Source organism: Amphiprion ocellaris, chromosome 5 (assembly GCF_022539595.1).
Source record: "Amphiprion ocellaris isolate individual 3 ecotype Okinawa chromosome 5, ASM2253959v1, whole genome shotgun sequence".
Classification (NCBI taxonomy): domain Eukaryota; kingdom Metazoa; phylum Chordata; class Actinopteri; family Pomacentridae; genus Amphiprion; species Amphiprion ocellaris.
Genome location: NC_072770.1, coordinates 35608117 through 35626152, shown reverse-complemented (window position 1 = coordinate 35626152; position 18036 = coordinate 35608117). Strand labels below are relative to the sequence as shown.

The 18036-nt window shown below is 40.5% G+C and overlaps 1 protein-coding gene across 3 annotated transcripts in view; it reads right to left on the bottom strand.

Annotated features, from left to right (window-relative positions):
• Positions 1 to 18036, bottom strand: part of cacna2d2a (calcium channel, voltage-dependent, alpha 2/delta subunit 2a) — a 153219-nt gene that overhangs the window by 104085 nt on the left and 31098 nt on the right. For all 3 annotated transcript variants that reach the window (XM_023287421.3, XM_023287422.3, XM_023287423.3), the window contains exon 3: positions 7471 to 7587. In XM_023287421.3, coding sequence (XP_023143189.2) covers positions 7471 to 7587 — 117 coding nt within the window. The remainder of the gene's footprint in view (positions 1 to 7470; positions 7588 to 18036) is intronic.

Below are 18036 nucleotides of genomic sequence, written 5' to 3'. Positions count from 1 at the left end.
TCTTAGGAATGAAAGGTATCCTAGCTCCTGTTGCAATGAGTTCCTACCGTTGGATCTGTAATTGTATTATAGTAACTGTGAGTTTTTAATTCAACATGAGAGCAAATACTCAACTCTGTAGTAATGTAATTAGTAAGAGGTGATGCAGTTTATAATCATTTGACTTTTGCATGGCATTGCACTCACTTCACCTCACACTAAACATCTGATTCTTGTTGAGCTTTTGTAACTTATGTGGGTGCTATTTTTTGGGGAAAAAATGTGTATTTCACTGTGCTTGTTTTTCACAGCGAGATATACAAAACTGTCAGAATGATTGACTTAAGAACAAGGTCATGGAAAAGAAAATAAGCTCCTGACCGATAACCTGCTGCTGTGTGAAAACTGATCAATGTCGGCTATAATTCCCTTTGTTTCTTTGGTGAAAATACTAGCTGGTACTTCAAATGTCATTTCTCAGCGGCGTGGAAATATCAGTATACTGTAGGGGATGTCAGTGTGAATGGGTCACAAAGTGAGTAGATCCAAATGTTCACACCTGCGTTAACACGTGCACGCTGGCACTGCTTTCAGCATACATGTTGGCAGTGCATGCCACACATGAGAGTCAATGTCTTAGTGAATTATTAATGGATGTAATGTGATGACAGATGACTTGCAGCGGCCCGTCCCTCCCCATCCCTGACCCGGCTGTGTCGTCTTGTTTTCCATGGTTAGGAGGAGACGGAGGCCCACGCAGTCTGATTGATTAATTCTGTCAAGCACACTTCTGCTGTCCCTGCACAGTGTCCGGTCCGAGCTCTCCTGCAATCTCTCACAATCACTATCAGCATGACTGCAAAGTCACAAAACATCTCCGTCATTTTTTAAAAAGTCCAACCCGCCCACTGTCCATCCTCTTTGGTTCACATTATATTCTTGTCCAGTTTAAAAAGGTCTGCTTGTCGTGCCCCATTGAGAGATACAAATTTCTCTAGACTAAAACAGCACATCAGCAACCCAGGTTTGTTTACTGGAGCTGCTAACTTCCTCAATATTTCTACATTATTTTATGACTTAACATACAGTTTACTTGTTATACAGTCAGTTAGCTGTCTATGTGACAACCAAGAAAACTCCATCTGTTGTGGAAGGATGTGAGATGTGGTTGAAAACTTGAGAAAAAGTAGACAAAGTAGACACTTAGATACAGAAATACGCTCACTTTTTTTTAAGACTTAAGATAAAAAGATTAATACAACTTTTAAACTGGTTAGCTTAGCTTAGCTTAGCATAAAGACCAGAAACAGGGATAAATGGCTAATCTCACTCTGTCTTAAAAAAAAAAAAATCTGCCTACCAGCAACTTAAAATTTACTAGTTTATAAATGCTTTCAATATCAAAAACAAATTTTCAGTCATTTAGTATCACTTTTAATGCTTGTTTTTATACACTAATCCAATGAACGGTTTAAACGGTGGTATATACAGGGAGTCAGCCTACCGTACTTACAATGTGTGTAAACTGTTGGGGAAGAAGACACTGAGCTGTATTGTTTCAAGATGAACGCTGACTTGTTGTGATTGCTGTGCAACATTGGGAAGCTGCATGTCCAGGTACAAACATACTTCAGGTGTGAACATCCCAGGTGTGACTGCACTACATGTCAGTTTATTTCCTGGTCAATAAGATATTTGTTGCACATCCGCTGTCACTGTGCTGCACACAACCTCAGAGTGAATCACATCTATTTATATGGGTCAATCTTCTCCTTTTCCAGAGCCACAGAGCACAGCAAGTACACTTGTTAAACTAAAAGGCCTCGGTCCTGCCAGTGTTTTTCCCTCTATCTGATCTTTACACATGCAGCTTAAGTCTCCTCACTTTCTTGTGCTACTTGTTAGTACAATTCCTTTGCTGTGTTTTTTCTTTAAAAAAAAAAAAAAAGAAAACATCAACTGGGACTGATTCTTATTCATTCAGCTCCCTGCCTCATCTCCATGCTTTGGCCCTGCAACCATTCAAACCCAATAACAAACCCAGTGGAGTGCTGGGTGAGCATTCATCAAGCACTGAGCAGACCAGAGGCACTCATCCTTCAGCCTGTAAGTGGTATTGGAATAGTATTGAGATCTGTGTAATTGGATTAGACCAACCTTAGTCCCCTCTCTATTCCAGCAGTCCCCTCTGTGAAATCACAACTTAAGAGCTTTGACAATGGTAGTTTTGCTGTGCAGCAGCTGATGGGAATGTAGCATGATCTCTGTCTGTAGCTCGTGGCCCCGTCCTCCCTCTCCGAGGCGGAAGAATCCCAGCAGCAGCCTGACTGACAGCTCGACTCTGCCGAGCTTTGACAGCATACAGGATGTTGTGCAGTCTCAGCCGGCTCTGAAGGGCCCAACTGATGGCAGGCCTGTGTGGCAATCATATGTAGCGCCACAAAGAGGAGCAGGGAAAGGGATGAGGGCTAAGATCAGTCTGGGAGGTCTATCACACCTGTTTGGCTTTATACTCATGACAGGTTACATGGAAGGCTCTGTTCTTTCTGGCTGCTCTGGGTTAAAAGGCCTGTCAGACTGATGCTCTCTCAGTATCACTCAGATGTGAGCCTGTTGCTCACAACACACACACACAACACACAACACACACACACACACACACACACACACACACACACACACACACACACACACACACACACACACACACACACACACACACACACACACAGAGAGATATAGACAGTCACTATGAAGCCATTAAGATGCAGACAGAAGTACACCAGTGCACAGAGAGCTCAGACGCTACATGCACATCAGCGTACACTGCAGTCCCTCACCAAATACAATCTCAGATAATCAAACTCCGGAAAAAGCTTCAATAATCATCGTGTGGATCCCAACAGCAGCAGCATCACCACGTTTTCCCATGTGGTAACTGCTCTTCTTCTCATGGTTTATTGATGTTTAAAATAACCAATCAGGTTCCTGTAGATATTATTGATTATAGATAGCAGTTTGCAAATATTCTAAAGGTATCATGGAGCTAGGAGGTAGAGGACTGAGAGACATTTTCTGAATTGGATACCATTCTTTAGAAGTGCATAAATCTGCTGTTTTCAAGAAAAAAAATGTAATAACTACAAAGGAAAAATAAATGCCCTTCAAAGTAAAGCTCAAGCTAAGCCCAAGTAAATTGTCATATTATATATATTTACTGACTTGTAGGCAAATTTTACTGCTTTGGTGTGTTCTGTGTATGGGCTGACAATAAGACCCTTTAGGTTACAACAGCAATTAACTGAATTATCTGAATGGAAGTCTACCAATTGAACACCCACTCTATTTTCTCTGTAATGAAATGAACCTTGTTGGAAATCAACAGGATGTTCAGAAATCACGGATCCGTAAAATGAGGCACTACCAAAAAGGCTTCTACAATAGTCACATGTCACGCAAGCACAATTTGAAGAAGACATCTTTTCATATCCTGCTCAAATGTGTATTGAGAAAAAAGGGAAAAAAAAAACTCAACATGCAAAAAACGTCAGCAATATACACTGAACTCAAATCTGACTGGCAGCAAAGTTAGCTTATCTAAAAATGGTTGTACGCATCAAAAAAAAGTCCAGTCAGCTTCAACACACGAGCAAAAGCTTTCCTGAATCACATTTCAGCGTACCTCTGGAAACAAAGACATTTATATAAAATGTCCACGGGCAACATGCAAGCCTTTCAGCTAGCAGAGGTTTGTGCTACATTTGAATTTTGGCACCGACCATAGAATCAGATCATTGTTTGCAAAGATGGCTGAAGCCAGAGGCAAGAAAGGGAGAGCAGACAGGGACATCAAGTGGAGGAGATTAAGACAAGGGAAGGAAAAGAATAAACACTGGAGAGGCTTTTAACAAAAAGTAAGTCAGCTTAAACTGTTTCCATTTTTAGAACCATGGGTGCATTAAGTACGTTGCTCTTTGAATGATATTTTATACACATTTAAATGCCTATTTTGACGGTGGCTGTATAAAAGAGGGCACACATCCCTCTATTAGTTATGCCAAATGTGGATATTAAGGCTGAAACGCTGAATACAAAAGAAGAATTTTCATTAATTAAGCTTCGTTTTTTCCAGCTGCCACAGATTTCATCTTGGACGCAGCATCAATAACACCAGCCAGTGTTAGTCCAGGCAGGTACACAAAATGAGAAGAAACAAAGAAACGCTCACCGACCAGATTCTGTTTTATTATTTCACTCCTTTCCCAATACACAAGCAGAGCATTTAAGTGATTAAAATACGTTGCTAATTTAGGAATTAAGGCTAAATCGGCTAAATCCAAAGCACTGAGAAATGCTTATATATCAGTAACTAGTGTTTAGAGTCAATGTGTATTTTCTCATTAGTAATATAAACATGAATTACAACGAATCACCCGAAGCACTATTTAAATAGGTTGCAGAAGAATAATTTCTTCCTGCGTGCGCACACACACGCACACACACACACACACACACACACACACACACACACACACACATTTCGTCGTTTTTAAATGTGTGGCAGGGAATATTTGGGACTAAATAACCATTACAGGGGGTAGAAACAGGCTGGAATATAAAACGCTGTCAATGCCGCGCTGAGCAGAGTTTGAGACCTTCTTATCTACAGGCTGCATTAAGACTTTCACTTTACAGGCTTTCACTTTTCTCCCTGTATGAATAATAAGTCCACATGAATTTATTCGCCTACAGTCGTGAATTTTCAGTTTTAGTGAAATAAGAAAAAAAAAACATAACCTGTCTAAATGAAACATATTAACTTGTTGCCTACTTTTTGTTAAGGTTTGTATTCTATAATGACATAATGACTCTATTTCCTTGCATTGCTCGTTCGCTTCTGCTATTTTGTTCATCTGACTCTCTGTTCCTTCTCTCCTGCTTTCATCTTTTGATTTTTTCCCCCCCTCAAACTCTCTCTCTCCCCTCCCCTGCCTCCCCCCGCCGTTCCCTCTCTCTTCCTTCCCCACCGCTTGCTGCTCATTTTTAAATCTATGAATTTCTGAACATCATTTTCTTGATTTTTCCACGCCCCAGGGAGACATTCTCATTCCAGACCTTCTCTTTTTTCACCTCATTTCCTCCCTCCTGAGCCAGAATCTCTCAGACAGGATGTGAGGTGACAGTGTGGCCTGTGGAGGTTAGGGTGGGGGTGATGGGGCGTAGTGTATATATGCATGTGTATGTTGAGGGAGGTAAAGGTGGACCTACAGGACTCCACTCTAAACATAAAAATTCAGAGAAACGGAGGTGGAGGGTCATTGCCATCTCAAATCCAATCCTAGACATGACCACAGGAGACATGTGGAGACGCTGCCTTGGCTTTAAGGACCCGAGCTGTAGAATTAACCGTGAATTTGAGAGACTCCTGCTGCTTCGTATCATCCCACAAGGCCTCATGCTCTTAAAAGATATACACTCCTGCTCCTTTATAAAGCTTCAGCCGTGTTTAAAAAAAGGCCCGCTTTTGCCTTGAGTGACCATATTTGGGCAGAAACAGAGTGAAAGAAAGAGAAATGAGGTGCCATATAGCCGAAAGTCAAGCTACAGCTCGCACATACATATGAAGCTGTTATACAAATATAAACTGAATGTTCAACGTGCAAACAAGAAGGTTTTGAGACACAAATGTACCGTCGTAACTGTTGCTTCTCTATTTTGTGGAGATGTGTGTGTGTGGCTACATGTGTAAATGTGGGTGCAGATGATGAGAATCATCAAACTGATTAAAACGCCTGCCTCACTGCCATTGTGGATTGAAAAAAAAAAACTAAATTAGCCTTAAATAGCAATAAATACAAATTCTATCCAGGTAATTTGGGAATTAGAAGCCCTCAACATGTAATTTCAAGTGTGAAGATGGTTTGAACAAAACTTCTTTATGCTCTGATAGTCGGACTACCAAACGGGGGACATCAACATTTGATTTTTAAATCCAATTTTTCAGGATTAGCACAAACGCTACTTTACTTTATCTCTGGCTTTTAAAAATTAAAAATTGATTGTGTATACTTTTCTCATTTCCCTCCGTGTCACTCATCTCTCCTGCCTCCGTACCGCCGCCCCCTCCTTCGTCTCTTCGGGGTTAGAGGTTTCCTACTGGGAGAGCGAAGCAAATTTTTAACTAATCACAGGACTGTCTGAGCATAACAGTCGTAATAATTATATCCCAAAATGCAGGACACTGAAACGATAACCTTCTCATGCATCACGTATCTTCCAGAATATGCGCCTTCAGTATTACACAGAACAGAAAAACTCTAAAATAGTGCTGGGACAAAAAAAAAAAAAGAGAGGAATGATCTAAATTTTTGACTAAATATAATTAGCTTAATACTCTATTTCAATCCTAAAGAGGAGTTGCAGCATTTTCTAATAGAGTTCAAACTGAAGTACTGAAGGTGATCTCATTCCATCATAGGAGATCCATGACATTCAAGTTAAATAGAAGCACAGCATGACTGCAGGTAACAATTGTAATATAATGACTGATTCTGAGTGTGCCAAAGATGTTTCAGTAGTTACAGATGATGATACAAGCGACAAAAATGTTCCTGTCAGTTGTTTTATGGTCACATCTTGGCAAATCTTAATACTATAAATGAAATTAAAATAAAGTGCAAAGAGGATCTAGTATTATGTTTTTTTTTACTGCTGGGACTTTAACGCGTTAATTTTGATTAATTAATTACAGAAAAAAATTACGCATTTAATAACACTTTTCTCAGTTCCCTAATTTCAGATGAGGCCACATTGAGCTTGTTGGGTGGAAAGTTTTCTTTTAAAAAACTTCCTGATGGCAGCTTGGATAAAAGCCTGGTTGTGTACAAATTGTGTAACAAAGAGTTTTCTGATCACCTCAGTGCAAAACATGTTGCTGTTAGCAGCAGAGCTAACGTATGCTTCGACAGTCCTGGTACAGGCAAACAACGTAGCCAGCCCATAATAGATCACTTTTCAAGACACTTAAAGTTCTGGAGTTTACAAAAAGTCTTAAAATGTTGAACATAATATGTAATTGGACTTCGAGTTTGCAGTAATCTGTGAATGTAGAAGACAGTTGAAAAATGCAGATAAATATAAATGAATCAAACATTTTTGTTGTGTAAGTTCACGTATATGTCTATTCATCAATTCAGTTGTCAAATAAAATATATTTGAATTGAAAAACTTTGCTTATTGTGTCAAATATTGCTATTTGACAAAAGTGTGATTAATTGCGATTAATTAATTGCAGTCAGATTCATTTTTTGAATTGTGTCCCACCACTACTTTTTTTTTTTTTTTTTTTTTAAACTGGAATCCATAAACCAATTTTAGAAAAAAAAAGTTTATCTGTTTGTATGAAAAGCCACTTATGTGTGTACAACTGTGCAGCACCGTAGCATGTGTTTGGACGCATGTGTTGTAATACGTGCAGCATGGTGCTCTTACCTCCAGGGCTTTTCTCTTGCTGTTGAGCAGCCTGGAGATGTCCCGTGCCACTCTCTCCACCAAGTCCTTGGGGTTGTTTCTCTTGATTTCAAACTGGCTCTTCTTCTCATTATAAATCTGCAGACGGAGAACACAGGGAATCAGAGGTTGGGTGACTGGAGCCATTAGTTTAATTAGGAAGATCACAGAGGAGCTCTTTGCTTATTCTCAAGGTAGCACACGAGATAGTAAGCGTTTACTGGAGAGCAGGCGGTATGCAGCCTGCCATTACACCCATAAGCCTCAGCACTGTAGCAGAATTAAACACAGAACACAGCCTTAATGGCAAAGCACTTAGCTAGCCAGCTGCAGTCTGGCAGTCAGGATCAAATTAAATAAATGCAAACTCCAGCAGATTCTCACTTGCTGGGTGAACACCTTCTATCTCCACCCCTTTGGAACTAAGACAAGAAGCCTTATTTACAGCTTGGTGACAAAAATATTTGTAATTTAATCCAGTGGGTTACTCAAGAATAGCTAAATAAAATCCTAGAAAAAAACCCCGAACAGACAGACATTGCAAACCACATAAAACGAGTACGGTCACAGGTCTGGGAAGCCACTAGGGACTGGGATTTTTGCAAAGGGAAGGGCATCCAGAGGCAGAACAGCAGATGCTTGGGCCGCTGACAGAGGAAGGTACTTGGGAGATTAGTCTGCTCCCCTGGAAGAATCACGAAGGCTGACTCAGCAGCCGGAGCTCTCCATAGGATCTGTAGTCTACAACAGAGCACCACCCGAGGGATTACCACTTATCCTGCTGCCCTAAGACACCGCAAGACCCACTTTCACGCCATAAAACCATTTGGTATAGTTCTCCTGAAGGAAACCAGGGAAAATCCTGTTGTTGCTGAACATTTTAAAGCAATTAGGGTGTACTTTAGCCTGAAATGCTGCATTTGCAGTGTGTTTAATTGGCCTTACTCGCTTCGTAATTTATAAACACACTGTTTATATTTGATTCTTTATTATTATTTATTATTATTCTTCAATTAAAGATGTCAGAGTTGATTGTGAAGAGGCTAAAGACAACCATAGAGGGAGGATATTGACCAGATATGTCAATTTATACAAAAAAATTCCAAGATTCTATAACAATGAATTAGAATATTTTGATATCGCTTCTAAAATGACAGCCAGTTCAAGATTTATGCAAGGCTGAATCAAAATGTTTCTTAAACCCAACTACTCCCACTCCTCTTTTAAAAAATGTTGATTTTAGGAATCCTGTTGTTTTCTCAGCATGGCTTGAGATTGGTGCTTTCATTAACAGCAGTGTATTAATTAGAGAGTGCTACTTATACCGAGCTCTCCAGACAATCAAACATACTTCCTTCAGAAACCTTTCTCAAGTACAGGGAATGGTTTCAGTTTCAAAACGTGAAAATCTATTCATCAGTTTTAATGAATTCGTCAAATTGTCTTTTCAGGTACATAATATACCAACCGCATGGTAGATTAACATCACACATGTAATTATTTAAGCGGTCTGCTCCCCAGTTATCTATCGATATCTAGAAAAACAGATGTAAACATGTTTAGCATCTGCACATCGGTGAAAACTAATACCATGCCTATTAATGAAGTTTACTGTCTGGAGCTTCAACAAATTGCTGGAAAAATGTACACTCATATCAAGGACGTGGTTTTTTTTTGTTAAATCTTAACTTTTTTTTCATTTAATGAAGCAGAGCCTCTTTGTTGGGTTTACAGTGAGATAAAAGGCTTTTCTACTCGTCAAATATGAGAATAGTAACAAAAGAGGGACAAGTCTTTTAGTGAAATACTACTTCATTAATTACTGAAGACACTTTCTAAACCAGTTAATCTGGTTGAGTAACGCTTTTTAATCTGATTCAATATTTGTTTCAGTACTTTCAACACATTGTAACAGCACCAGTACAACTGACAGCAGTTTCTTAATTCCTGCACCAGGATACATTGCAGACTGATCTCAAAACATGAGATTTGTGCAGACATTATCCTACAAAACATGACAGAGAAGAGGAAACATGCAACGTGGACACTCACTAAGTCACAACCAGGGTCCTGAAGGTCAAGAAAAAGGTGCTAAAAGGAATTAATATGGAATTAAATTATGCTTCTGATTAATAACACCACTCAAAGCATGGGTCTAAGTGGTCAATTTTGCCATTTTCTCGTCTGTCCACACACTCAGGCACAAAGGGACAAATTCCCAATACAAAAGCAATACATTCATATTCAAGAATCCAAGACGTGTTTAAACCAAATAGCAGAGGAGTGAATGAAACAGAGGGATATTTTACTCCAGTCGATGTTGACAATCCTTGTTTACCACATGTGTAAAATAATCCATCAGTAGTAGAGACATCATTTTTTAGAACCTGAACAAACACAGCACAAACCTGCAGAAATGTGACGTCTTATAATATAGAATACAATATCTCCTTTTCAACCACTAAACTGGTACACGACATTCAGATTAAACAGGACTCAAATCAGCCGATCGCCCGACGATAAAGTCTACAAATCAAACATGTTTCTTTCACAATCATCAAAGCAAGAATCTCGTTCTCGGTTATAAAACATCATGTCTGAAGGATTGATGTGTTGACGTGCAGCAATTAGGAAAGGAAAACACTGGCGTCCATATGATCTGTCTCTGTCAGGCTGAAAGCCGGGCAGGCAGCCAGAAGCCGTTTCCTTCCACTGGCCCACTGAGCATCAAACCTGGCCCTGAAGCTCCGACCATGCCAGCCGAGCACTCTCATAAGATTGCCTGGTGTCTTATTTTGGCTGCCCTCTGAGGTGTCCGGGATCCTGCTTAGTTTCAAACGACACTTTAAACTACTTTTCAAAGTAAAATGTGCAGGAAAAAAAATCTGCATACTTCATCATAATACGACCAAAACAAAATAAATAAAAAAAATCTTCTAAAATGTTTTTTGATGAGTGAAACAGGTGGTTTAATTCTTTTAGTTTGGTTTGTTTCATTTTGTGCTCCAGCTACTCATCCTGAAAAAGTCATTAGTCGGCAGTTCAGCAGCCCACACACACACACACACACACACACACACACACACACACACACACTCATGCAAATTAGTCATTTCCCTTCACGTCTAAATGGAACCGTCCTCCGACCTGAGACCGACAATCACGTGAGTATTTACACACACATACACACTTGTACTAGTAGTGCATGCACATGTACACAGTGACACACACCATTTCAGGGGGCTTTTTTTTTCAAGGTGGAAGAAGCCATTAATGGAATCTTATTAAACCATAAAACAAGAGCGAAGTTTTCTCCGCTCCATTGACAGACTACAAACCCCTAACTCTTTTAAGTGATGCATTTTTCAAGTCGATTTAAAAACCATGTCAAATTTGTTTTTAAATCAATATTCATTCCCTTAATGTGTGGTAGCACTCTCTGGCTCTGCCTCTCCCCTCGAAGATTCATGGCAGTCTCGGGGACATTGCAGACAGAGTTTGCTCTACTCTGAGTTTAGAAACAAAACACAAAAACACAAAGAGAGAGATCAATAAAACTCATATTGCCTAATGTGGGGGATTTCAAAATATATGTTTATGTAGCATACAGTGAGGTCAGAGAGCTCAGGAAGTCTTCCGTAGCGCAAAGTTCTTCTCTAATGTAACTTCCATCATTCAGGGATTTAAAATGATTCTAAGTGTGCTGCAGAACTGTGCAGTCTTTGCTGCTACTGTACTCATCAAACGGCCTCATTGGAACATGCACTGCTTAATTACCTCCTCAAAGAGTCTGCAAACCATTGAGAAAAAAAGGCAACTACTGCCATTCTGTTCCAAAATGTAGGAAAATTAGCTGCTAAAACACCAGTTAGCAAAATAAAAGCAGGATAACCACTAAACTCACACACTGTATGGATTCTGTTGCCTATAATCCGCTCTGCTGCTTGCCAGAGAACAGAAAACTTCTCGTCTTTAATGCATCTTTGTGCCAAAATTTGTATATTGACATAATGTTGATAGTTCATATTTCTAAATGAGTCACATTTCATGTGACCAACATCTGACACAGTGTCCTATTTTAAATATGTGAACATAATAAGATTTTAGTTCATGATTTAAAGTTTTTCAGTGATAATGAGGACAATCTTGTCCACCATATTTACATAAGTCAGATGATGTATCAGTTTAATATACGTGAGCTGGTGAGAGCTACCTCAGAGTAAATGGGCATGACACCAGTGTACTGTATCCACCTACACTGTGTTCTCTTCTCCAGTGTCACATGTCTATTGTTTATCATGTGCTGCTGCATAAACACCACTGGTATCAGTTTCTCTGTCATTTTGCATGTGAGCTACTATAGATGCATTCCTGACGAAAGCTTCTTCTATCCGCTTCATGACTCTCCTAATAAATAAAATTACAAATAAACTACAAATAAAGATAGGACTGTATGCGGCTCATCTTCCTGACAGGTCGGCCATTACAAGCTCCTGTTACAGCTAGATGAGGCTCCTGTCCATTGTAGGAACTGCACTGTCAACCACACCAAGCTCCAGCCATCCAATGAGAATCTAAGTTGAGGAGCGCTGGGCAAAGACTGACAGCACATGGTAATGCTGGACATGATAGGTCTGAGGAGCTTTAAATCCCCTTTAGCTAGAGGTTGGAGATGAGTGACCATCATCGCTGAAGGGCCATAAGCACGTCAGCCTGCCTGAAATTATATCTGAGGGCTTTAGAGCTTGACTCACTCAGGTAATGGGGCAGCTACAGGAGAAAAACCAAGCACCGTGGCAGGCGACTTTACTGATAATCATATGCAGCGTTTGAGCCGTGCCAAGCCACTTGCAGATACTTGTAAAAAATATAAACTGCAGAAATATCAGAGCTCTGTAAAAATTGCAAAAAACGTAATAATAACCACAATAACCCCCAAAAACATATGCTTATTGGTAATAAAAATGTAAAATAAATTTTTTCTGTTGTCATGTTGATGTGAATTGAACATATTTTGCAAAACACACAAAGTCAAAAAAAAAATTGTGGTGGAAGAAATATTGAGATAATTTACCTAAAAACACTGAAAAATCACACAATGACAACTAAAAATAAAGAAAAATCAAAGGCCATCGCAACAAAATGTGGTTGTAGTATGAGAAGATAAAACAATGCTTATAAAAAAAGACCCTACTTGGTTGAGGCAGAGCAAATTTCAGTTGTTTTTATGGATCTAAACATCGTAATATTTTATAAACTAATATGTTTTGTATATAAAATTTTACAACAAAAAAATAGCAATGACTGTGTAAAATGTATGTACTAGAGGAAAAAATGCAATATATCAATATATGCCTGGAAAAACTTGTGTGTTTTATTTGTACAGTCATTGAGTGAATAATATTTCCTTACAGCTACTGTTTCTGCTGCTGAATGCCACAATATGAGCTTGCAAAGCTATTTTAAAAGGAACAAACATCCACTAATGTATTCATTTATTTACTTTAAAGTATGGTGATGATTGATGTTTTTTTTTTCCACCACAAAAAGATTAGGGGTACTGTTAAGTCCCATTTACATTACACAGACACATTAGCTCCAAGCAGCATTTTACAATATAAAAAGCAACACACTCCAAACTGAAAAAAAACGTGGATGTGACTGTTAAGTGGTGCCCATCCTTTTCTGTAAAGAGGAATGAGAACTCACGGATTGGAAAGGCTGCGGAGCAAATTAGCAGTGTTGATCAGTTATGCTGTTGGCTCAAAGCTGTGATGCCTAGACAGCTTTCTGTGTAGGCCTGTCATTCTCACAGGAAAAGAGGAGAGGTGGCTCTGCAGAACGCCACCGACGGCCAATCAAACCTTCTGCTGCTAGCGCTCACACAGGATGCCACAGAAGCGACTATGCCAATCGCCACCAATATGCTTTCTCTGGCAGTCACAACAGTCAAGCACACACACAAAAAAAAAAATCACACACAAAGCGCGACATGCAAACGTGTGCACAAGCTCACATTCACACCCTCTGTTCGGCTCGTACACGTCACACACACTCACTTTCTCATCATTAGCTATGATGGCTGGTTCAAGCGTGCCAAGCCCTGAGCGTCACTGTAAACACGCAGATGGAAAGACAGAGGGTGGCGAGACTCCAGAAAATTACTGTTAAAAAGTGGTATGCAGATTCAGCTGGCTCCAAATATTCATCAAACAAGTCCACTGCTTTGCAAGTCAATTGCCGTACTCCTCAGCCGCAGTAACATTGTAAAAAAGGAAAAAAAATCTTGTTAATGCTGCATAAAATTTCAATACCAGCTCGTGTTATCGCTCAAACCTTGGATTTTTCAAAATGTTCCTCCTGTCATCAACACAGCAGAGGAAAGTCAAAAGCGTAAAAATGATAACAAATGAAAAAAGATTTCTGTCTGCCTCTGCCATTTTGTATAAAGACTTGTTTTGTTGACTTTTTCTGCTATGTTCACTGGTAGCACTGATGTTCTTTGGTAGTGTTGATGTTATTGTCCCTTCGCCTGTGTCTAAGGGAGAGGACTGCTTATCTCTCTGTGAAGTCAGCCACAATAGGCCATGTCTGGCTGCAGCAACGCAGAAGTTGACAGAGACAGATGCCACATCATTAAGGAATATTAGTGGGCTCTGCCGAGCGGACCCAGCTTCCACGGGCCCCGGGAAGAGTTCAATAAAAGAGAACACATAGGGAGCAGCAGCCCCTCAGAGGAGCTCGATAAGACACAACACACCAGAAGCCTCTCATAGTTCAATAGGACTGGAAACCTCCAGAGGAGTCCAGTCAGACGCAGAAAAGGCAGAGGCACTGACTGATTCTGTCAAGCCGGTTTCTCAGGTTTTCTGTTCCAAAGAAAACGAGACAGATGAGTGTGTCAGTAATGGACAACATGTTACAGTTAATCTGCCACCTGCTTCGATGACATATACTCCTGCTGACTGTATATCAGAGCAAGGCACTGCATCATAACAAACAAATAAATCTACTGCACAACAAAGTCATTTCAGAAATCATTCCACATTCTATAATAGGTTATTCACAGCACTAAGTACAGACACAAAGAACTAATAATTTTATTGCACGATAACTTGTTTTAGCTGTACATGACAATAATACCATATGAAGGAGCTTTGAAGGACTTAAAACTTGCGGTTTGCTGCTGAATTTCTTTTCATTTACTGTAAATGTAACAGGACACTGATGGTCCGATCACAGCTTAGCAACTGTAACTGATCTGAGTGGACATGACAGTCTGTCAAACTTTGGATTTCTCCTCATGTCAAACATGGTGCTCTGCTCAGAGCTATTTAGGACATTTAAAGGGTTTTTGGTGAAGCATATCCTCAGGTACTTACTTGTTGTGGTGACAGCACAGCTCTGTACCCAAATGCTATCTGAGTTAGACTAACATTACCACCTCTGTCATGATCTTTACTGGATTTAGTGAAGTTTGCACTCTACCACAGCTAATGTGACCAAAGGACCAAAGAAGACACGTTGATTATTACTCATTTTTACAGCTTTTTCTCTTTTTAGTCTGTATCTCGGTTGCACATATGATAAATATGTTTCTATTCGGCATATCTTTATTTATTTTACTGCTTTCCAGAGTCCTGTTTCTGCCTTCATGCTCCACTCCTGTCCCCCTTAAATGGATTTTATGACTCTATCAAAGCAGCAGCTCTCTTGCAACGCCAAAGGAGGAAAAATGTGTTTGTCTGAAATTAAAATTCTCTCAAAACGTCATTAAAAACGCAGCTAAGTTGTATTGGAGCGTAATCTTGTGGAGACAGAGTTGCCCAATCAGCTGTGAGTATCTAACGACAATGTTCTGAAGCAAAAGTCATCTATGGCATTTCTGACTCACAACTTCCAGGATTTAAAGGATCTGCTCTTAATAACTTAAAGTCAGAAAAGGAACCTGAGTTTGTAGAATCTATACATACATCAGTTCAGAGATGTTTTGGTGGCACCCAAAGGACCAACAGTGTATTAGGCATGGGTGGTCATAAAGTCTTGACTCTTCAGTACAGCACAAGAACAGCAAGACCTGGTCTGTCCTGCTCTCTCTGGTCACCTCATTGTGTTTTAATGCAGCCGAGGTTACAATATAGTTGTTGTCATTTACATAGTTTTCTGTTTGCATATAAATTGTGGAGCTGCTGTGACGTTGTGATCATGGGTCATGACTGCACCAGCTGACAAAATGGCCAAAAATGCATGCTGCAGAGAACATCTGTGCTGTAACATCAGCCATATTGACATTTAAAATTAGTGATAAAGGGAACACATTAAAGGGTTGTCATATTCAAGTACCTACAAACACAAAGCTACTAAACAAGCCATAAATGTGCTTTCAGTATGCTGTAAAACACAAAAAATGTTGGCAAACAGCGCTGAACTGTATTCGAAATGTGGCTGCTGACGAACAGCCGCTGTGCTCCTGAAATGTTTCCAGTGGGCGTTAAAACAGCGACAGAGGCGCAAGTGAGCCAGAGCTCAGCCAGAACATGACGCAGCCAGATCCTGTAGACATATGGGGTAACACGCAAAAGAAACAGACATTTCAGCAGCAGCGGCAGCTTCCGAGGCAACATGGGGTGCTGGTGCCAACGCAAAGTAATTCTGAGCAGACTGCAACCAGGCTCCCATCATAGGAAACAAAGGCTGAGCTAAATATTTACATGGACCCCATGGGGAGAGTTTGAGCTTAGACAGAGAAGGAAACTGGAAGAGGAAATGGAGAGGGGCAGGGTGGGCTGGCTTCTGTAGCATTATCACAGGGATTGTCAACCAGCGATACAAACAGGTCAAAACAAAGAGCAACATTATTCACGTGAACAAAACCACAGCCACATACACATGAACAAACCGCCCACAGAGACAGGACTTTGCATATGCTCAGCCTTGTCTAATCTCCATGCTGAAATAGCCTATTCACCTGCAGGTGCTGTACAGTCTCATTCACATGTCCTCAGTGTATTTAAACTTGCTGTCTTTATTGCTTCATTGCATCTTACTAGCACGCTGAGTGATGCAATTATCATCTTCAACCCGAGCTTACTTGTGTCACATTTTACAAGATCTAGAGGCCCCTAAAAGCGGTTGTAATTCCCGTTTTAGTGATTCAAATCTCTGGGCCATAACTCCTCATCATTGCAGTCCAGCTTAACCGGCCAAGAGACAATCAAGGTCTTACTAAAACAGACTTCGAAGTCAGTGTCTCACATCATAATTGATCCCTTTCTGCTCCCAAATAAGCAGATAAAAAAGAATCGGACTCTCTAAACGCGTACAGCATGCCAATATGACAGTATGAGAGGGGGATATTCACTATGCCAAGCCACAGACGGTGCAAACCAACAGGCAAACATGACCAGCTGGACAGATGGAGCCCACAGCGATCTCTTAACTGCCCGGTTTTGTATCTATTCATTAATTAGCCCTGTCAGCACAACCAAAGGGTCATGCAGAAGTGGTGTGTGATCGCGGATTTCAACAGGACCGGCTCGCTGAAAAGCAGCCAGCCGGTTGGCAACAATCAGACAGAGGGATTCATAGGAAGTGACTTGTTGGGAGCGAGGAAGGACGAAGGTAAATGTGGGGCAGCCTCCCCCCTCCCACTGCTCCTCGCCTCCCTTCCATCCTCCCTCAGTCAGGGTATTTGTCTTTTAGACAGAGATAAACTGCAGCCTTTTTATTAACTTGCTGATGGTAGGGAATTGTTTTTCCCATCCACGTGTTTTTTCTCTCTCAAACAGACAGCCACAAAAATATCCTCCCTATAATTCTTCCATCCACAATTTTTCTTATTTCCGTGACTTCCGCAAACCCCACTCCCTGCCTCCCCCTCCACACACACTATTCAATACTTCGTGTAGCACTAAAACTGCCTGCATTTTGTCACAGTAATGTCTCTGTCAGGGGCGGCTGTATATTAAACATACAATCATCCAAATTCCATCTCCCATCCCATCGCATTAACTCACAGCAGTATCAAAGTAACGTGTGATGAGTGTGTGTCTGTGTGAGCGCAGCATCAGTGTGTGTGTGTGTGTGTGTGTGTGTGTGTGTGTGTGTTGGCATGCGCGTTATTTCTCGGGGCATGTGTGTTTCCTTGTTTCTCTATTGAGAAGAATTAATTTAACGTGCGAAACTGTGCACATTATATTTTGGAATGTGCTTGAATTTGTGTTTGCATGACTGTGTTTCTTCATGTGTGAGTGGGCCACGGCGGTCCTCCTGCTGAGGAGACAGAGCCCCAGGGGGTTTCTCTCACTGTAGCGTCTTCTCCACTTCCTCCTCATTTGACTAATTACTGCGCCACTTCCACGCCACTGATGAAGCCTGGCACCTGTCCATCAGTCGCACTGCACGCTCCACTTGCTTCAGTCGATCGATTGGCTTAACGCCGCCTCATCCTGTTTTCAGTGCAAAAGTGAATTTTGCACTCTAACATTAAAGCGAAGGCAGCGATTCTGGCTCATTATGTTTTTAAATAATCCATCTCCAATTGTATTA